At 32.4% G+C, this 23,342-nt stretch overlaps 2 protein-coding genes and 1 pseudogene across 2 annotated transcripts; 2 read left to right on the forward strand and 1 right to left on the reverse strand.

Annotated features, from left to right (window-relative positions):
- Positions 1-329: 329 nt before the first annotated feature.
- On the forward strand, positions 330-1,127 carry LOC124847425 (pathogenesis-related protein 2-like). The gene is made up of 2 exons (XM_047324916.2): positions 330-586; positions 667-1,127. Exons 1-2 carry the CDS (start codon positions 406-408, stop codon positions 951-953), a joined length of 468 nt encoding a protein of 155 aa, XP_047180872.2. The 5' UTR covers positions 330-405; the 3' UTR covers positions 954-1,127.
- A 4,558-nt stretch (positions 1,128-5,685) lies between these two features.
- Positions 5,686-16,008, reverse strand: LOC124847430 (calmodulin-binding transcription activator 2-like). The gene is made up of 13 exons (XM_047324923.2): positions 15,725-16,008; positions 13,937-14,056; positions 13,333-13,448; positions 13,074-13,162; positions 12,738-12,780; positions 11,918-12,095; positions 11,646-11,771; positions 11,007-11,278; positions 9,689-10,213; positions 8,591-9,282; positions 7,576-8,158; positions 6,208-6,534; positions 5,686-6,120 (listed from the first exon to the last, which is right to left on the reverse strand). Exons 1-13 carry the CDS (start codon positions 15,762-15,764, stop codon positions 6,007-6,009), a joined length of 3,225 nt encoding a protein of 1,074 aa, XP_047180879.1. The 5' UTR covers positions 15,765-16,008; the 3' UTR covers positions 5,686-6,006.
- On the forward strand, positions 15,763-19,210 carry LOC148205809 (uncharacterized; annotated as a pseudogene).
- The last annotated feature ends 4,132 nt before the right edge of the window (positions 19,211-23,342 follow it).

Below are 23,342 nucleotides of genomic sequence, written 5' to 3' on the forward strand. Positions count from 1 at the left end.
TATTACCACACCTACAGCAAACGGTCGCCATCGTTGAACTCAAGATTGACGTGTACACAACTTATCTTCTTTGAATTTGAAAGGTTCCAATCGGAATATTTGACAAATACTAGAAAATATAAAAGTAAGAAAGAATAATGCTGGATGACATACTATTCTAAGAAGATTGTTTATTTTTAGAGAGAAAATAATCTGGGTAAGCAAAGATGAATAGTCTAATAATCTTGTATCAGGAGTCAGAAGCTTCACACTTTAGTGTGTTATGAGTTATTCATAGAAACAAACATAGTAACATCATTGTTCTTATAAATAGAGGTTTCTCTTCTGCTAAACTCACACAGCAAACATCTCCTTCTATTCTCCTATTTTATATTCTCTTTCGTTTTGTTATCTCATTTAGAATCCATGGCTGTTTTCACATTCGAGGATGAAACCACTTCTCCCGTGGCTCCTGCTATCCTTTACAAGGCTCTTGTGAAAGACGCCGACAACATCGTCCCAAAGGCTGTTGATTCCTTCAAGAGTGTTGAAATCGTTGAGGGCAACGGTGGCCCCGGAACCATCAAGAAGATCTCTTTCCTTGAGGGTACTCTCTTTCTTCATTTTCTTTACATTTTCTGTTATAAAATTAAGTGATTAATGTGAATCTGGTATACGAATGAGCAGATGGAGAGACAAAGTTTGTGTTGCACAAAATAGAAGGAATAGACGAGGCTAAGTTGGGATACAGCTACAGCATAGTTGGAGGTGCTGCCTTGCCAGACACTGCAGAGAAGATCACCATCGACACCATACTGAGTGATGGCCCCAACGGAGGCTCTGTCGTAAAGCTGAGGATAAACTATCACAGCAAAGGAGATGCTCCTCCCAATGAAGATGAGCTCAAAGCTGGTAAAGCCAAGAGTGATGCTCTTTTCAAGGTCATTGAGGCTTACCTTTTGGCCAATGCTTAGATTATTACCAACGTTCTTAATTACATATGTTAGACTTTCTTTCTTTATCTAAAACTTGGCTTTCAGTGTAACAGTGTTTCCTTTCTTATTTTTGTTTTGTCCTATTTTCGATATCTTTTGTGTATCCCAGTTCATCAATAAATTATAATAAATCAAAGCAAAATTTTAATCCTCTTTTGTGTGTTAAACCATGAGTTTAATTCAATTTTGTTTAGTATCTTGAATTGAGGCTGTGTAGAAATCTATTAAAAAATATGGATTTGATTCCTAACATGTTAAAAACTCTATTAAACCAACACTAATAATAAGGTGTGTGTATATATATATATATATATATATATATATATATATATATATATATATGGGGTTTGCTAACGCGCGTACGCCTGTTTTTCAGTTGGTACATTTTAGCAATGTGTACCGCGTTTTAGTAGACAAAAATATCCTTATATACCATGGATTCTAAGTTCTAAGGTTAAGGGTATTTTAATAATTTTCATTCTCAAAACTAAAAAAAAAAAAGAAACCCTCAAACCCTTACTCACCTCTCTCATTCCTGTCAACCCTTCCTCTTTCATCTTTCTCACTCCAATCTTTCATCCCTACTGTAGCCCCAATTGAAAAAATCAGAAATACCCTACTGTAGCCCCAATTGAAAAAATCAGAAACACTTGCCGTTAAACAATCTTACAAATTTTTGTCTTATCTAATTTTATCCAATTTTCACAAGCATAAAGGAATTGGTAATTGACCTGGAAAAAATCAGAAATACTTGTTGTTAAACAATTTCTTAAAGAAAATGATTTTATAATGAGTTTTTATTTTATAACTTTTGTCTTATCTAATTTTATAATGGGTTTTTTTAGAGATGATGATTCAACATATACAGATGATGAAATTAGAGAAATTAGTGAAGATGGTGAAATTGAAGAGATCTTGAATGAACCTTTGCCTCAAGGTGAATATGTCAATGACTCAACTCTTTAGAAAGACAAATTGTTTAAAGGCTCATATTCCGATTTGAATGGATCTTTAGTTTCTAATCCAAAACTAATAATCTGAAATGTTAAGAACCTTCATTTTATACTATTACTATAAAAATTGAATATCAAAAAAATTTTTATATACCCAAACTTTGCAAAATTTTCTATCGAATTTTTGACTACATAGAGACAATCAATGAAAAAAGACGAAAAAAATCTAGTACTAAATTTTTACACTGATTGTGAAATTTCATTGCTCTGTTAGAAGAAGGATAGCTATACTGATTCGGTATACTCAAAAGACACCGTTGGTACAAAATGGACGATCTAACAAGGATTATATTTCAGTAAATTTCGCCTTACTGATCTTAAGTGTTTCTGATTTTTTCAATTGGGGCTACAGTAGGGATGACAGAGGAAAAGGTTGGAGTGAGAGAGATGAAAGAGAAAGGATTGAGAGGAATGAGAGAGGTGAGTAAGGGTTTGGGGGGTTTCTTTTTTTTTTTTTTAAGTTTTGAGAATGAAAATTATTAAAATACCCTTAACCTTAAAACTTAGAATCCATGATATATAAGGGTATTTTTGTCTACTAAAATCCGGTACACATTGCTAAAATGTACCAACTGAAAAACAGGCATACGCGCGTTAGCAAACCCCTTATATATATATATATATATATATATATATATATATATATATATATATATATATATATATATATATATATACACACACACACACACGATTATTTTATCATTAGAGTTTATTAAAATAGAAATTAGTTAAATAGAGTTTATTCGTATAAATATCATTATCTTTATACAAACAGAATTTCTCTCAAATTTACTTTCTCTCTACTTTGAAGATCGAAAAGCATGGTAGGACTTTTAATGTTGAGACTTACCTTTCTATTCGATTAAATTGTTGAATAGAGTAAGTTTTTCTTTTTCTCCCTTTAGAGTCATTTGGGTTTTGATATGCATGTAGTGTGAATTAGATTTCACGTGAGGTTTGGGGTCATTGATGAAACTCCATTCAATTAGGATTATTAGTATGATTGAATCCTTGATATGCATCTTCTTTGTGCAGATTTTGCTTATCTCAATTATTAGGAGCGTTTAGAGTCAATGACCTTGGTAGTGTTTTATAACAAGTAAGGGAAGTTATAAGTTATTTAAACATTTGTTGTGTCTTGATATATAAATGTGATAAAATTATGATTTGAATTGAATTTGTTATATAATGTGAATTGGTTGATTGAAACCTTGCATGTTGTGTTTGGCTAAATTGATCGTGTTATTCGAGTTATGAATGCATGAATTGTTGGTTGGTCACAATGATTGGTAAATTGGACATGATTGATTTCAATTGATGTATTTGACAAGTTAGGATTTGTTGTGATTTCTGAAAAGTAAAAAAAAAAACACCATTTGAAACCTAAAAGAGTATGTATATTTGTCACTCATTTGAACTACCGTGTAACCTTGATGTGTGATATTTTTAATTGGTTGGTTTAAGAATGTGAATTCGTATGGTGTTGAACTGATATTTTGATTAAATTTGAATTGTGTGATTGAGGGTTTGGTATTGTAAGTGTTTTGGGGATTGGCAAGTTTAGTTCAATTAATATCGTATAATTCATTTTTGACTTGGTAACTTTGGTTTTTATCTATGAGAATGGAGAAAAAATTCCTTTAAAGCTTAGGAAATAGATTCATTAGTTTGTCATGAGTTATGTGTTATGCAAACCAGTTGGGTGAACCACCCTCTCGTTAGGTGAGTGCCAAAATTGAGTTTGGTAGAGAAACAAGGAAGGTTTTCTCGTTGGGTGATCTTACCTATAGCTAGATGAGCTTATGTTCCCTATTCTTAGCCATTTCGAGAAAAAAGATATTTCTATTTCATTAACCGTTGAATCAAATTGAAATTTTGACAATTGATCACAGACATATGTATCTTTACTTTGATCGTTGAGATCTTTGATTAGAAGTTTGTGGATAGATCATAGACATATGTTATTCTTTGCCTAATTTCTTACAATTGTGCTTACTATCTTAGTAATGTTTTTTACGAATAAGATGTATATATGTAAATTAATGTTTGTAATGTTTAATGTTGAATGAGTTATTAGACATATGCATATATATATATATATATATATATATATATATATATATATATATATATATATATATATGAAAGAATGTTCGTGGTGGTTAATGTTAAATGAGATGAAAATGAGTGGTAATGAGATGGTGAATGTAGAATAGCTTTCAATGGTGAAAGCAATTCATTCTTGTGTTAGGCGTAATGAGTAAGGGCTCATAATGAGATTATCCTGATTATGATAAGTATTTCAACTCACATAAAATATAAAATATTTAGTCATGAGAGTGGATAAAGGTTCCTATAACAAGGAATTGGTTCGAATGTAAATTTTTTTCAACGAACACAGATGAACTAACCAAGTCATATAGAATTTAGGTTGATAAAACTATAATTTTATAAGTCAAAATGTTATATCGATATCCTTGTGACAAAGTATATCTTTATGTCATATTCTATGCACAAACCCTCTAAATGTAATTATCATGATTTTGCTTATATAACGTAGATGATTGAATGAAGTTTTGTTTTGTGAATGATGGCTTGTTTGAATTATTTTAAAGTGTTTATAATTCTTTTCCTTTCTAAATGCACAAACTTACTCTTGTTTTTTGTGTTTATAATGATATATTCGCCTACAGTAATAGCATGTTATACTTTATTAGAGGATAGCACTAGTTAAAGGTTTGAGAAGTAATGAAAAACGTGTCAAATAGAATATAGATCAAACATAAGGTTATATTTCTGTATTTTATACATTTTTTTTGGAAAAAACAAAACAAAAATTATATATTATAAAAAATGTATCATTTAGATTTATGGAGGACTACAATAACATTGTATTTTTAGGCTTTATACTTTCAAGTTAGTAGTGTAAATCTATTAAATTTCAAGATCTTTTATATTATTATCGCAAGTGCAAGTGATTATGGGGAGAGTTTCCAAATTAACACTTTCAACAATATTTCCATCAAACAAACACATTTTGCATCGTAGAATCCGATAGGCTGATTCACTTACTCTAAAATCTTCCCACGTTACCGTATGAAGATAAGCTGTAGAGAAAAAAAAAACTGACTGTGAAAGAGCATATCATCAACCTTACTTCTGACGAGATATTTATATATTTGTAGTTAGGGCTATTTTTTACAATAACAATAATCTGATTTTTTTTCTAAGATTTATTTTAATCTCTCGTGTATATTTATACTTTTCTATTTAGAACTCTAGAATTACGATAAGAAAATTAAAAAATTTCTAAAATTTATGTTAGTCTCTAAAATCTTCGATACTACTTTATCAAAATACAAAGCAAAAAAAATGTTTATCTTTCACTAATAATCTTATTTATTAGCATTTTAAACAAAACATTTTGTCATGGTAATTAGATATAATAATCTATTATAATAAAACGTATGAACTTGAACACAATTTAAATGACAAGTAAACCAAAAATAATTCACATGCTAGTTTGAAGTAGTAGTAGACTCGATCGTTCTAAGTAAGGATCTCGGATTCAAAACTTGTGGATGAAAAAATTGTTAGGAAACAGATTATAAGTCGGTGATACTCTAAACCAATAACATGGTTACCCAAAAATGCAAATGACTAAAATACTAAATTTCTAAAATATACTGATACAATTTTAAGAATTAAAAACATTTCAATATAAATAAAATCATCATGTCATATACAGATCACCACATATAAAATTAAATCATGTCTATAATATTATTTCAACTGTCGAACCTTAACGCATTCAGGGTTTCATAATCTATTTATAATCCACCTTGGATACTAGTTTCTTTTTTTTTCTAGAAAACAGGAAGACCTATGATTCAATATATATATTATATATATACAGCAGCACGCGATGTTAGGAAATTTCCAATGCCGAATAAAACCAACTGGGCATCATCTATTTACCGAGAGGGAGGGTGAGTAGGTAGAGCCACGGCAGAGAATCAATCGAAAGCTATAGGCAAGAAATTTTCATCATCTAAAAGCATGTCAATATCAATCAAATCCTCCACACCATCAACTGCCTCTTCAGAATTCATCGAATTCAAATTATCTCCCTGGTAGATATAAAAACGAAGTATAAAATTAAACCTAATATTATTCATGAGTTTATACGTAGGACAAGACAAGCTAGTAGATAATACCTTGGTTTGACGGAAGTCCTCAACTACATTTAGCACCCGCCGGTATTGAGCCCGTGCCTCTGGATACTGAACCATGGACTTCACCCGTGAAAGGGCCTTTTGGAACCTTGCTTCACTTTGTTTCCTTCCTTCCTTGAGAAAATCATAATCATCCTCTTTCGGAGACTCTATTGGTTGGTCAGGGATGACCTTGTTCACAGCATCTGATCGAAATCCACGTAAACCACTGCCCTTGCGCCTCCAGCGTAATATGACCTTTTCCAGGATTCCCACGGACCATATGATTGTTCTATACTGCTTTCTGACCTGGTGACCTCTTACATGGGCCTTCAACAAAATGGAATTCAAGTCAGTTGAAGAATGTATCAATGTAAAAGGGCACACAACAAAAAACACAGAAAAAAAAAAAAAGAGTTCTATGGGTGCTCAATCTCCATGCTTCTTCAGCAACCAGATTGCAAATACTTTAGGAAGACGAGATAGAAGATATCAACAACAAATGAAGGAAAGGATAACATGATTTCTCAAATCTGGTTTCCTTACAACAAGAAAAAAAAATGTCAAACATAGATATCACATAGGGTGTCAATATTGGTAATGGTTTCCTTACAACATGTTTGACATTTTTTTTTCTAAATCCAGTTAGAAACAAAATTCACTTCAAACTCTAGTTGACTCTGAAGTAACGAGTTTTTTTTCTTCAACTTAATTTACAAACAACATACACAATACTGTCAAACTTTCACCTAAATTGTACAATAGTTGATAGGATGTTCAATATGGTAAATTGAACAGCCATAATATTAAAAAGTAAATTAAAAAAATAGTTTCTACACTTTACATTATTTCATTTTAGTCCCTACATTCATAAATTCTACAGTTTTGCTCCTATTTGAAAATAACAATATGGATTTGATCCTGCCATTGGACAACGTCACAACCGTATGAGATTTAGTTCCTTTCTACTTAACACAATAACACCGTTTTTCCACTTTAATCATAAGTAAAAAATTTATATTTTACTTTGGTCTCAACATTTACATTTAGTTCCTACAACCAACACAACAGTCCCTCTCTACTTAAAAGAGTTTTCATTTTTGTCATAAGTGGAAATTTTATACATAATTTTGGTATCAATTGTCACATTTTGGTTCCTACTATATGCCTGTTAGTTTTGATCCCATATGGAAAAAATAATCTAACACAGTTTGGACCGTATTAAACTATAGGGACTAATTTGTAATCAACTGTTCATGCTGGGGGGAAAATGTACAGTTTTTTCATGTAGAAACTAAAATAGAAACAAAGCGACTAGTTTAAGTTACTAAAAATAGGAAGACAGGAATAAAAGAGAGCAGAACAGTGAACCTGGATTTTAACAATTCTTTGACGAATGATCAAGAATTCTTTTCTCTTCTTCCAACCCCGAAACTTTTTCTGTATTTGTATTGCAGCAGCACTGGCTAAACCCTCTCCTTGTCCAGATTTGCTCATCCTAGAAGCTAAAAAGGAAAGAGTTTGTTGATCTGACAATCCAAATTCATCATCATGATCAGGCTTAGCTAACTGTTTCCTCTGAAATGACTGCATTCTGTATACTTGATGTATTCGATCAGCAGCTTGTGTAGCATTTCGGACAGCATTGAGAGAATCCTTAAGGCAGATAACATCTGGTATATCCCCATAAAGCACAGGTGTCGCAGTTCGCTCTGAAACTGTTTGGACTGCTTTCATTCCTGAAGTTTCTTTCCTACCATCTTTATTTTCCTCCATTGTGAGTAATTCAAGATGGCTAGTTAATAATGACTCTGCAAGAAAACCAGAAATTCCTTTGTGGCCATTGCTAGAAGCAAGATCTGAAGCTGTTCTACCTTCAGGAAATTCTGGACATGGATCTGTCACTGCTGCAGTGGCTGCACCCATGGACACAAGGACTGCAACTGTTCGCTCCCTGAGCAGATAGACAGATAATAACATGAGGATCATATTCATATTATGCTGAGTGAAGATAATGGATCTGACGACACTTTTGAAAAAGGGTACTCTAGTTTTGAAAGTATGACAGCATATATCTTTCAAACTTTCCTTTAACTGACCAAAGCAATTGTGCCAAAACAATTTTCAACAACTTCACATGTATAAACAATCCACCAAAATTGGGACCAAAAGAGAATAAATATTAGTAATGAAAAAAAAAACAGATTTCTAAAAAATTTAGGAAAGGAGCTAAAATATTCACATCGCCTAATGGTTTCATATTCAATCAAATCCCAAATTCTGGATAGTTGGAAATGGTCAGGGTAACAAAAGAGGCTTTAACCCAGATAAGGTAGTTGTAACATAAACAAAATCAAAATTCAACAATTAAAAATAAAAGTCTTACCGGCCACAGTATGCAGCCCAATGTAGAGCTGTCCATCCACTCACATCACGGAAGTTGATATTTACTCCAGCAGTTATGATTGGTTTTATGGCCCAATCGTAACCAAGAGCAGCAACTAAATGTAACACGCCCTGCCCTTCCTCACTTAATACAAGAGGCCCTTTACCAGTTTCAGTTACTTTGTGAAGAAGCCAAGAGTACAACATCTCTTTAACCTGCTTGTGAAACATATGCTCCTTCAACTTGTGTTTTGTTGCATCAATCTCCACAGTTGTCTCTTCTCTACTTGAATATTCTTCTTCCTCTTTCAGTGAAATAAGCTTGAAAATTAAGTTTCTTTTCTCCATATCATCCTCAAGCACTTGATTTGAAGTGTGCACTGAATTTAAAGAAAGTAACCCAACCAGTCGCAAATGAAGGACCATTTCAGTTGAACTGGTAAAAAGATCTGTAAAATCTATATTTCTGTCGAAACCTTCCCTGTACTCGAATTCCCGAACTTCACTACAGGCAAACCTATTGGAACACGTTACATAGAAGGGAACCCGTCCAATCTTATGAGGTGGAGCTTGACAGCATAGAATTCCATTTGCTAAAACCTCAGCAGGAACTTCTACTTCCCCAAACATACAGGACCAGTTACATGCTGTCACCATAGGTTGACTCTTCAAAAATGTTCCAACAATCAACACCTGTACGGTTTTGAATAGTATGAGTCCAATTAAAGCCAGTCTCATCATTTTTTGTGGCAGAACCCATAGCAAATTATTAAACCATTAGTTGTGTACAAAACTCAATAGCAGATAGAGAATATTAACCGGGTGCATGATGAAATACAAGAAACATTATGTAACAAAGAAATAGACACAAATTGGAAATATCCAAATAAATAAGGAACAAAACTATAAGCATCTGACCTGAAAAAGAGAAGTCAACATGAGAGGCAAAATATGAAAAGATAATAATCTAAAGTAAATTAAGTGCAGTGCCATACATATTTAATTAATTATTCCCACCACGCACAAGAAAAACATAGAAAAATCATAAATTTCTGCTAAACTATATATATTATAATTCTGTGAGTCTCAATCAAAGTACCTCAATTTCTGATTCAGCATAAGCCCATTTAGGTGAAAAATCATTTATGCTAAATAGCTGGTCTTGAGAAAGGGACAGGTTTAATGATGTATCATCTATCACATCCCCACAATCATCTGTGTTCCATGAAATACCAGGGGAGGACTGCGTATGCAGATCATCCACACCAGCAAATTCTTTAGTAATCCACCTAGAGAAACTATCAACCTTCTTTAAGCTCTCCTCTCCATCCAATAATCCACGCTTCATGGTCAAGGTATAATTAATACTTGCTTCACCAGCCACTTCATAATCAGAATTGGATTTTGTTGCAGGTTGAGACTGTGTATTTGTATATTGCTTTGAGATGTTTTGGTTCACAGACTTCTCTTTTAACTCACCATTAAAAGTGAACATCTCAGCAAGAATTTCTGAGCCTGCTACATCCCCCAGTAAACTAGTGCCATAATCAGATCCAAATTCCAAACCTAATGTTTGGGTAAGGCTCCACTTAGGTAATTCTCCTGTATCGTCCCCAAAAGGAATCTGAATAAACAATTAAAATAACAAAATGAAAATAGTTATACATCATTGCTAAATCTCAGAAACTGGTGCAGATTGAAGATTTTGATGAGAGAAATACAACTAAATGTTAAAAAAAAGTAATTAAAAGGGATAGATTAGTACAAGCATCAACTAAAACAAAGTTTGTAAGAAAAATGTGATAAACACTGTTTTCTAGCATTTCTACAAGTTCAGAAACAATTCAGAACATTCAATGATAAACTGGTAGATCAGTAACAAGAAGTTATGAAAACACTCCCTCCCACTTCATCATTCTAGGCATTGTAACTTACTAAAGCACATGGTTAAATGACAAACTCCCAAGAAAGAAACTGTATTTTCCCCGGTCACTTTTTCCAAAATCTATCTTCTTGAATCTCTTAATATTCTTTTGATAAATAGCAACAACTACCACCAATCCCCACCCTCCCTAGCTTCACTGTCCTCTAGATATTCTTCCCTTTTCAAAAATAAAACAATAGATGAACCATATAGCCCATGAAAAAATCATGTCCATTAGAAACCACATAGAATAATAGAACTTTAAGAATCAAAGTAATGTTTCAAGCATAGTAGTCAACTGCACTGCTCGACCATAATTGCTATAGCTTTGATTTCTGGAACCAGACAGAAAATTCAATCCAGTACAACAAGATAGCACAACTGCTCCGAATGGAACCTCAAATAAAACTCATATTTGTGCTGAGAAATCAGGTGTATGGATATACAACAAAGTACACTACAAGAAAATATAGCCAGAAGTAACAGTATGTACCTGCCAATTTGAGTGGAGAGCCTGAGAGACCCTTTCCTCTTCGATGAGGACATTTTTATGCCCTAAAAGGTTGCCTGGAACAGCATTGTTTTCTTCAAGGATGTTTCCTGATGCACTTGGTGGAATGGATGTAGATGATACAAGAGAAGGAGCAGTATGCTTTCCTGAAGACTGCTCCATGGCATTGTCCCATGATGCAATGTCGTGTGCTCTATGACCCTGAATAAGTGGGATATATTCTGATCCAGGAACTGGAAACTGTCCACGATCACCTGAAAACATTTCAAAACAAACCACAAAAATTCAAACAAATCCCAGAAAAAGATGATAAATTTAGACTTTATTTAAGACAATAAATAAGTTAGAATATACCAAAAAATTTCAATATCTAGATTGTATCTTAATTTAAGACTAATTTCCATATTTCCTTACAATTTGCTTCCTTGTAGAGATTAGTATTCTGCTTTTTATATTATTTCAGAACAAATGTAAAACATCATATCATATAGAGTCATAGTATCAGTGTACTCAGTCTCCCGAATTTATTTTCTTCTCTCTATACATAAAACGCTTTGAACAAAATAAAAGTTACAAAATGATCATCTGAAGCAAATAAGAAGAAAAGGAAGATAAGATAACCTGAAGATGGATGCATAAGATATGAATTATTTGAACGAGCATCAATCTTATCGATAGGGCAATCATTTCCCAAACATTTTGATTCCTGATAGGATTGTGATCCTGAACTGGCTTGATGAATATCCTCTAGGAAGAAGTTTGATTAAACCATTTAGACCAAACGGACCAAGCACTTGTGCAAATATATGGCGTAACAGTAAACCAATGTAAAGTCTTGGCATGTTAATTAAAAGAATTAAGTGTAACAACCATAACATAACTGACAGGTTTACCTGAATCGGCATCTTCACATAAAGACGTCAGAGTGCTGGTTGGGCTCATGGAATCTGTACTTCCAGAAGGCACACTACCATAATTTCTAGGAAAGCCAGATGACAAAGAACTTCCCTTCTGGGAATCTGATGTGGCCTCACCAGAATATGTTTTTCCACCAACATTAGTTTTGTTAACCTGACAAACCCACAAAACACGTATTAATAAATCATTAAGGATAAAAAAGTGAGTCAATATTAGATTGAAAAGTTTTCTGTCAGATTTATACAATATTATAGAAATAGAGTTCGGGATCTTTTCAAAAGGATTATGCAACTTCCTCAGTATTAACAATAGGGATTTCTAATGGTTAAAAATCAATTTCTTCTAATGGTAGAAAGAGAAAAACATAAAGTTTAGCAGTGGAAGAGTAAATACTGAATGTTAGTATGTTACCATTTTGTAGATATCGTAAAGCTTAAATATAGCTACCCAGGCTAATAATTGCTGAAGAAGCACGTTCTCTAATGCATGACGGCAAAAACTTAAGAAGGAAATCAGATTGAAGATAGATTTTTTGTTCACATTATATACAAAATTTAAGGGAAGAAAAATAGTACTTGTACAGTAGTACCCTGGTACTATTTTCCTCCGTCAAGTCTAGAGTGAAGTCCAAATGATAAGAAACTCAGAACAGACTATGCTTGAGCTACTAGATGTCATACATACTCCGGTCAAAACTTCAACAACAACAAAATAATACAATGATACATTTCTTGATCTACTAAGGAAGCGGAATGCCTGAGTAAAAGCGTGAAATAAAGAAAACAAGTAAAATACCTTAACATCCAAGTAGTGCACAAATACTATATGCATCATATCCCTGCAACAAAACAAAATCATTTTCTAATTAATTGTAATAATAAATATAAATAATTTCAGTAGAATATTGGAACTTAAAAATTTGCAGAGAAACCCTAAAAGAATCCAGTAGAGTAACATATGCATATTATAAATACTATTAACAGACTCCAAATGCAAATATAAGTACACTAATGCTAGTAAGTAATAATGCGGTACTTAGGAAGGAATTCAGACAGCAACTTCCATGAAAAATATAGTACTTCAAGTTTAAAGACAGCAGCAACTTAATAAAATGTAAACTAACACACTCACTGTTCAAGCATCCAATAGCTTCGCCTCTGAAAATTTTCATTTTCTTCTCCATGGGCATAGTAGCAGTGTAACACATCAACACTTCCCACCTAATTTTGCACAAAGAAGGTAACAATCTAAGCATGTATTTTCTTAGTGTATAAAGACTAGTTTTCAATTAGAGAAAAATAAGCTAAAATATATGTATTATCTTATATATATGCTTCCCTTTCAAAGATTTTATTAACCACAAACTGAAAAATAAAAAATTCATGCTTGCCTTCAACTTTTCATGAGCTTCCTTCACAGTCTTTCCATCTTTTTTCTTTCTCCAATTATGTCCATCTTTTCTGAAGTACCTTAAAACCTTCCGATCAAAGAGAAAAAGCGAGCCACCTGGAATCATCAAATAACTGACATGAAGCAATTTTTTTTGGGTACATAAAGCCATAATAAGACCTAAAAGATTAAATCAACTTAGAAATGCAATCAGGTTTTAGCATAAACAACAAAACTATAAATAGCATCCTAAAAACTACAGACATGATTATGCGGGAATAAAATATCAGGTGCACTTAGATGTTAAAGTAAATATCTTTTGGGATCTAAAAGGTTGCCATGTACAAGGTTGTAAAACATCTTAAGAAAGACAATTTGGGATGTTTAATAAGCAAGGCTTTTGCTGCAAAAGAAGAGGGATAAGCCCAGCCTCCATAATTGTCATTGATAAGGTTACCAAACAACCTCGGGAATACCGAGTTGCAACAAACCATTCATGATGGATATGTAATTTTAAGCATTTAAACAATTCAATCCACCCATATGCACGAGACTGACATAGGAGGCAGTAATAAATTGATCAGTAACATATGCAGAAACCATACTTGGTGGCCTGGTAGGTGGTTCTGAAGTGATTTGAAACATCCGATAATTGCAAAGAATTTCACATATTTCCGCAGGGCGCAACCACCTATTCTGGGCTTCGAGTTGTAATTGCTGAAGATCTGCAGGATAATAAATAATAGAACATGGCATTCACTTAAACATTTGATTGCTATGTTATCACATTCACAATTTAGCAAACTTTAAGAATCAAACAACAGCCACACTAATCATATCAACAATATTAATAAATATAATTCTTAAAACCCCACATGCATAAGAAATTTGATTTATTAGCATGTAACTATGACTATTTGCTTTAAGAGATGCCACATATTACTGCCGCTGCTGCCACCTGCTAAATTTGATAATTTCTGTATTAACCTATTCAATTCCAATAATTCAATGGCAAAGAGAGGATCTAGCAACCAAAGCATCAGCATGCTAAAACAACTACCAAAATATTTTGCTATTAAGAAATTCACAGCTGCAAAGCAAAATCTTGGGATGAGAACTGTTAAGAAGAAAGTGGCCAGTAGTTTGAGCTTGAAGCTTTTACAAGTTGGTCATACTGAAAAGCAGCTGAGAAATTTAACAATGTAAGAATCAAAACATGTTAGTGCTTCTGTGGCAAGAGACTTCAGGATAGGGACAGTACCCAAGATGTAAGAACAGTATGATTTCATATCTCAAGTTTCATTTCAATGCTTCAGCTTGGTAGTCCAAAGCATGCAATTGATTTTACTCAAGCTACTATAGTACAGGAGTTGTAAGCACTATCATAGCTAATTAGGGAAGCAAGATCATTAGACTGACAAACGGATCCTTTGGCAATCGAGAGGTACCAACTAACACAATGTAGTTATTTTGTTTTAAAAGGGGCACTGGACAAGATTTTAGAGAAACATATTTTTAATACAGAAGAGGCACTGTTGGTTATGCTGATACCTTGGATGCAAAGGCTTTGCTTGAACATCTCAACTACAGATACTGCTGGCTCTTCCAAGACAGAAGAGGATGTTGCTCTCAGTAAATTGAAAGCAAACAGACTAGACAAAATGGGTAAAAAGCAATTCAGTAGCTTAGTCTTCTCTAAAATAGTCGAAGGGAAATTATTATGTGAAGTCAACTTGTCTCTTCCTAGACATACCTCTACTTACAGTGAAAATCCAGCAAGGACATGGCCTAGGAGAATTTCTTTGAACCACATAAACTTGTTACCCAAGAGAAAGCAGAAAAATATATAGTTTTCTTTTAACCTCTGAAATACAGATGCAAACTGCTACAATAGAACCCATTTAGCAGCGGACATAAGCTTTTCTGCAAATTAAAAGAGAGAACCATATTTTCTTACAGCAACAGCAGCATTATAATTTTTCAATAGAGTAGCATGCATTCCATCTATTTAATGAAGAACCAATACCAATCCATGGTCCAAGCCATTCACACCTAACAGACAAAGTGACGGTCACGTGAATTGCACAAAAACGCTTCTTCACTTTTTTCACCCATAATCCCTAATTGAACCAACGAGTACATTTTCAAATAAAATATATAAAGATTTTCACGCACAAAAAAGCAGAGAGTTGAAACCCCTAACAATTAACTCCTTTCCAGAATCCCACAGCAGACAATCGAAATTTGAGGAAGCTAGGCTACTCGAAATCATTCCGACACAAATCAAACAACATGATCAGGCATTCATTCTACAAGTATAAATTGAACACTAATTTAATCGAAACATAAGTAATATAAAATCAATAAGTGAATCAATTAAAATAAATCATGACCTAATCGAGGTCCCAATCCGTAAGAACCACGCTCCGCCATGGCGAAGACCCAAGAATCTGAGAGAGATCGACGCGGAAACGTTGAAGCCGTGTATCAGTATCTCTATCAATCAAACACACTTTTTAGCTTTCGTTCGTTCGTTCTTTCTGCGCTTTTCGCTCTTTCCAGTCAGCTTCTTCTCACACACAGTAACGTGACGAAGTGAATAACCAGAACAGGCGGGACATGGGGACAGCTACAACCTTTATTTTTATTTCTTTTTCTTTTTCTTCTTCCGTTTTTCATTAACTTTGTATTTTTGTAATTTTTTATATTAAGATATATTTCTCTTCTTCAGTTTTTTTTTATATTTTTATAATATGTATATTATATATAATATATAATAAATTACAGTAGAAGGGCGTGTCTGAAAACAAAGTACCATCAGGAAACTGACGTTGACTTCAATGATAGAAGTAAGTTACTTTTTGTTCATTATTTTTTTTCTATTATGTAATGTTTCAAACACTTATTTATGTATATTTGTCCATAGAAATTTAATACACTTAAAAAAATAATACAATAATTTTATACATCAGGTAACTAATTTTAGTTAAATTTCTTGACGTGTGTATTTTTATTTAATGTGAAATTTTGACGAAGTTATTTATTTGATTGTAATATGATTTTTATATTTGATACGTGTTAAAAATATTTATGTGAACTATATGTTATAATATAATTAGAAGGATGCGTTTGAGAGAGAAAAATACTTTTGCTGTGATTAATGTTGGCTTCAACGAAACAAGAAAGTTCATTTTGTGTTTGCTGTTTTGAAGATGTTGACAAAGTTATCAGTTTGAGTCGTGATTTAACTTAATATTTGATGCAAGATTTGATAAAAAAAATTATTTTAATGAGATAAAAAGATATTTCAAACATTAAATAAAATATTTGTTAATAAAAGTTAAACTATAAATATCAAATCTTTAACATACTTATTTAATTGATATGTTAAATTTGGCCTTAATTTGACATATTTGACATGTGACAGTCATATTTTACAATTGGTAGCTGATATTTTGGCTAAATTCGGCCTTAGTTTGAGATTCAATGGTCAAATTTCGTCTAGTTTATTTGTCTTTTTCTTTAAACCCTTGTGTGTGTGACGTATCTTGAACATGTGTTATAACGAAATAGTTCTTAATATATTTTTGGTTTTGGTATTTATGTCTCCTTTTCAAAAACAAAAACCATCCATTGCGCAAAATAATTCGTACTGGATAATTTAAATTATGATAAGGAAATTTTGAATTATTAAAAATTTATTAAGAAAAATATCAACTTAATTGAATAACAAAGATTAAAAGAACAATTGTGAAGATTATTAACAAAAGAGATGAAATAAGTGGTTTAAGATTATTAACAATTGTGAAGAGGAGTGGAAGTAATACATTAGTAAACAATTTTACGATATCGTATTTCCTTTTCCTTTTCAATTTTAAGCAAAATTAGTTAATTTTATACCATTTGTGAAAGTAAATTAATATTATTTAATTTTACTAATCTCGATTATAAACTCTTCATGAACAATGTTCTAAGTGATGAGTGTTTGATAAAACATAAAAGAAAAAACTTGAGAGGAAATATTTTATTGAAAATAAAAAATTGACTTGATTTACATAAATGAAATATGATTGAATATAAAGAAAAAATCCAAATAACCGAAAATTATAACATAAAAATAACACATAAAAGTTAACAAAAAATTAAAAAATATATCAAACATTAATAAATAATATATCATTAAAAAGAGTAGAAATTCTAACCGTAATTAAATCTATTTTACATGACCAAAATAAATTGTATATGTGGGTATAGAATAATGTGCTTTGGATAATCAAATTTTTTTAAAAGTTATAAAAGGGTTTAATTATTAAATAAGAAATAAAACTTACTGAAATCTATAATCTATAAAAGTAATTAATAAGTAAACATTACCGAAAATTATTTTAGAGTATAGTTTTAATATATATATATATATATATATATATATATATATATATAGGTTTCTGATATACTTAGTACGGTCTAAAAGAGACACGGAAGAGAAAGGGTTAAAATTAACTCCTTTAATTATTATTCATGGGTAATAATGTATAACGACTTTGATTAGGTATACATAATTTTTTTAACTTTAAAATATAACTGTTTTTTTCCGTATATAAATCATCCAACCGTTTCATTTAACGTTTTAGTTTTCAACATCTCTTGTAGAACAAACATAATAAAATATCATATTTTTCGTAGTTTTTTAATTACAAAATTTAATAATAACTTTTATTACGTTTAAAATTTAAAAAGATGCGAACACACTGTCATTTTGCTAATAAACAATATAAAAATTTAAGATTATTTTTTTAGACTCTAAACTATCAAGTGAATTTGTTTTTAGTCCCTCTTTCAAATAAGATACATTTTAGTCCTCCTTCTTCAGGAAAACTTAATTTTTGGTTCTCCAAAACTAACACCGTTAAAAATCAGCTGATGTGGCTAACGGTGGTGTGACACGTCGTTTTTTTTTTTACACCAGTTAATCTTTCTCAACTCTTCTCCCTCCCTCTCCCTCCGACTCTGCCATAGCCACCTCCGGCGCCACCTCGAACATCTTCGGCGCCACCATCAACCGTGAAACCTCCATGTGCAACCACCCTCCACCACGCTCACCTCCATAGCCAACGTAAAACCTCCATCTCCACTGTCCAGAAAACCCTCAAATCGCATATCAATTCATCTCCTCCCACCACCATAGAGACCCAAATCAGAAAACTAAAACCACCCAAACCTTCATCAGCGCAACGCCCCCCACCCACCCACCGCCTCATCAGCCCAACATCGCTTCCACTCGCTGCCCTTTCTTGCGCCGCTTCCTCAAATTCCTCGCCATGTCCCTCACCGCAACACCTTCCAAAAATACCATCACAGCCACTGCCCTCAACACCCTACCCCCGAGCCCCCACAACTTTGCATCTCCCCAATCCCTCTCTGATTGGCTCAAACCCCGCCTCCCCTTCGAGTCCTTCGCTTCGTTGGGCATCAAGCCCGGCACCGAAAACGTGCACAACCTTTGGCTCAAACTCTCTCAGGGAGAAACCTCACTCGCCGATTCCAGTTCTCTGATTCGGACAGTCCACGTCATCCTCGTCTGTGTCACCGCCAAACACGGCAAGGTCCTCGTCGAGTCGCACCAGGAGTTGTCCGATGGCAACATCTAGAAGCACGGCAGGCCCTTGTCGGAGAAGATGAAGCCCAACGAGGACCCCGAGTCCGCCGCCGTTAGAGGCATTTTCGAAGAGCTTGGCTCTGCGATTGTTGGTGCAAGACCCAATCCCGAAATCGCTGACATTGTCACCATTGATCCCAATTCGTACGAGATGCGGGTCGAAGAGCGCGATTCGGGTTCGTACCTGGTTTTCCCGGTTGGGTGTTTTGTTGTTTCCTTCTAGAATGCCAATCACTTCATTTTGTTCAAATGAATTCAGAAATAGGAGTGGTAATCAGATAATGGGTTGAATGAGTTGTTGTTAAGCTGTAGCTAATGAATTCAGCTTGTGTTGGTATTTGTGATGCGAAAGGGAGGGGAGGGTCGTCGGTGGTTGAGGAGGTGGAGGGAACATCCTTGGTGGGGGAATGAGGTTGGGTTGGTGGAACGAGAGAAAATCTGAGGAAGATTGGTGTTAGAAAAAAAAAAACGACGTGTCACACCACCATTAACCACATGAGCTGGTTTTTAACGGTGTTAGTTTTGGAGGATCAAAAATTAAGTTTTCCTTAAGGAGGAGGATTAAAATGTACCTTATTTCGAAGAAGGAACTAAAAACAAATTCGCTTGATAATTTAGGGCCTAAAAACATATTTAACTCTATTTTATTTGATAATACATTTTCCAAAGTATTTTAAATTTTTAATAAAAATTTGATATTGTCTGGACGTACTAATTTAAAAAATATTAGAAGATCAAAGAAATGTAATGCAGCAAGATTTATTTTTTCTTGCACTGAATTAAGTGGATTTTGATTTATTCCATTAAAAATTGAAATATTAATGTTGTTGAAGCCATTCATTCCTAGACACGTGGGGTGGTAGGTGATTGCGGGAACAGTCTGGTTCAATAAAACTTCGATGGAGTGCACGCACGTGCATGTCTTCGTTCTTGTTTTTCAAAACAAAAAATACTACAAAAATTAAAAGGGCACATCATATCCTCCCAGTCTCCATACCTCACGCACATATTCCCTAGTCTAAACAGTTTTCTACCGCGTTCCCACGGACATTTACAATAGATGGTTCATGCTCTTCTCCGACCTATGAGATGAATGATATGAACAGAATGATATTATTTTAATTTAAAATTAAAAAATAATTTATTTATAATTTTTTTTTATAAAGGTTTAATTTTTACAAATATAATTTAGATTTAGATTAATTTTTTAACAATTGAATAATTTTACTTTACATAAATACCATTGAAATAAGTAAAGAATAATAGTGATTTTAAAAGATAATACTCAATCATTTTATTATTTAAAATAAATAAAACTTTTTATTAATAGAGTTTTTTATAGAAATCATTTTTAAAAAAATCTAAAAAGTTTTCTTTATTTTTTTAGACTTTTTTTACCTCATATTTCCTCTCTTTAAATATCAAAGATTACAAGAGAAATTCTTACAGAGACACACTCAACTGATCAAAATTCAAAATAAAATAAGTTTATTTTTTGCGTCTTTTTTAATTAGTGGTTGTTTTGAGATATAAATGACTCTCTGGATATATATTTGTTTGTAATTATGAGGATGCAGTCTGACCTTTGATAGGAGTTTTTTTTGTGTACATGTGAAAACTAGAGGTGTAGGAGTTTAGGATATTCATGAGACAATCTTTGAATCTAAGTATGAGCATTATGAGTTTATGGTAATGTCTTTTGGTATGATAATATCTTACCATATTAATGGATATCAAAATGATCTTGTGTCCCCTTTTAGATAAGTTTGTGGTTGTCTTCAAAGATTTTGGTTGCCCTTAATGGAGACAATTGGAAGTAGTTTGAGAATGAGTTTAGTTCACCATTCTCAAACTAATGGTTAGTTAAAGAAAACCATCCAAACTTTAAAGGATATGGTAAGGGCTTGTGTCTTGGATCACCTTGGGAGTTGGGATGAATTACTACCTTTGGGATGACTCCTTATAAGACTCTATATGGTAGAAGGTGTTAAACTCTCTTATGTTGATTCTGGGATGAGGAGGCATTAGTGTGTTAGTTTAAGGTGTGTTAGCAACTATAGAAAATGTGAAGTTGATATAAGACAATATGAGAGCATCTTAGAGTATTATGCTATATCAATTTCTCTTAAAAGAGTGATTTAGTGACTTATGAGTTCATTTACCCTTAATTCTTTCAATCTGCAATGTTCTCAAAGTACATGTTTGGTCTTAATAATATAGTAGAAGAATATGATGTGTTAGATATATAGGATTTTCCTTGGGAAGGTAGAGTTGGATCAGTCAAGATTGTTGATCACCATAATAAACCAGTTCAAAGGTAAGATTATCAGTTTGGTAAATGGATATGATGGTAGATCAATCGAATATATGCAAAAGTTATAAGAGAAAGTAAAGATAATGTATCCTTACTTCTTTTTCACTAGTGAATTTTCAAAGATGAACATTTTTCTGTTAAAAAGAGTGTAAAAACAAATAATATAGTAAATAATAGTAGTGGTTTTAAAAAGTTATTTTATTATTTAAAACATTATACCATAAATAGAATTTCTATTAAAATAATTTCATTTTATAAAATCCACCATCTCTCTAAATGTTTTTTCTATAAAAACCTTTGTTTGTCTTCTCTCTAGATCTTTGACCTCTTTTTTCATTTGTTTGAATATCATAAATCTTATGAGAGATCTCTCTACAGAGCTCTACACATCCAATTTATCAAAATTAAAGACAAAGTAAATTCAATTTTTTCTCCTTTTTAAATTAGTATATTGTTTTGAGTTACTATGTGATTTTTTTTCGTTTATATGTGATTCAAAATATTTTAAAATAAATATTTATTTTTTTGTGTTAATGAGAATATGTTCTAGCCTTTGATAGAATTTCTCTTTGTATATTTAGAATAGTTTAGAGTTAAAATCAATAATATATATATATATATATATATATATATATATATTTTGAATAAGTTTGCTTAATGTCAAAAATATAGTAATCTTAAAGATAGTTTTTGGTTATTTTTGAGGATGTTACACTTTATGCTTCAATTGATCACTTGTATTATTGTTCTCGTTAGAATTTTGTAATACAGTGAAATAACTTTCTCTAAATGATATGAATAGACTTCAATGGAAAGATTACATCAATAATAGGTCCCATGGTAAAATTAATGGTCCATTTATGATGTTTTTTTTACAAATTTTGCGTTACTTGTTAAAGCAACCCTTCTTGGAAACCAATTCACTTACTTTTGATGGAGAAATCCAAGAAAACAATGTTACTAAAGGAAAATGGGTGTTTACTTAATTAATCTCAAAATGGAGGACTAGTTAACTTAACTATGTTTTGAGTTTGGTAAGACAATTTTGTTCAATGATTTTTGTCTAAAGTGTTATTGATTCGTAAAAACCGAGACGAAAGGGTTGGTTTTCATAGAAAATAAATTAAAGATTTTGTTTTGACTTGCAAACTTTTTATTTGTTTTTGTATTTTTAGAAAGTTATTATCTATCTATATATTATAAAAGTATATTTAATTATATAAATATTTTTAAGTTTATAATTGGATAATTAATGCATTAATTAAATAAATTAAAATAATTATTATATTCATATGTTAAATTATTTTATTATAATTAATAATTGACACACTTAGTTACATTACTATTATATATTTTCATTCTCCAAAACATATAATACAAAAAAGTTAATAATTTAAACTATTTTTATGTTCATTTAAAAAAAAACCATACAAACTAGAAGACAAGTTGATTTTGTCTCGCTTATAGCCTACTATTTTGGTAAGTCAAAATAGATGGATAGGTTGAAAACATTAATTTAACCAATCAAATTTTGGCGAGTCAGTGAGTTTGTAGGTCAAAATATCTCTCTCATCCTAAAATGAATCAAATTTACATGAAGGGTTAAATATGTTTTTAGTCCCTATATTATCACGCGATTTTGGTTTTAGTCCCTCTTTCAAACTAACGTACATTTTAGTCCTCCTTCTTAAGGAAACTTTGATTTTAGTCCTCCAAAATTAACACCGTTAAAAACCAACTCACGTGGCTAACGGTAGACTGACATGATTTTCTTTTCTTGCGCTGAGTCAGTGTTTCTCACCTTTTCTCCCTCTCTCTCTCCCTCGTCTCTTCCTTCCATCTTCTACTCAACCTCCCCACCCTCTGCAAAAAGGTCATTGATGCTGGTGGACAAGGCCATGGAGCTGGACCATCTCGGCGGAACTTACGGGGGAAACCGTAAACCTACGCCTTTCATGTGCCTCGTCATGAAGATGCTCCAGATTCAGTCAGAGAAATGTAAATATTGCGAACGTCTACCTCCCCTTGGACTTTTGCCATC

Source organism: Vigna umbellata, chromosome 1, assembly GCF_029865625.1.
Source record: "Vigna umbellata cultivar VRB3 chromosome 1, Vumbellata_1.0, whole genome shotgun sequence".
NCBI classification, from domain to species: domain Eukaryota; kingdom Viridiplantae; phylum Streptophyta; class Magnoliopsida; order Fabales; family Fabaceae; genus Vigna; species Vigna umbellata.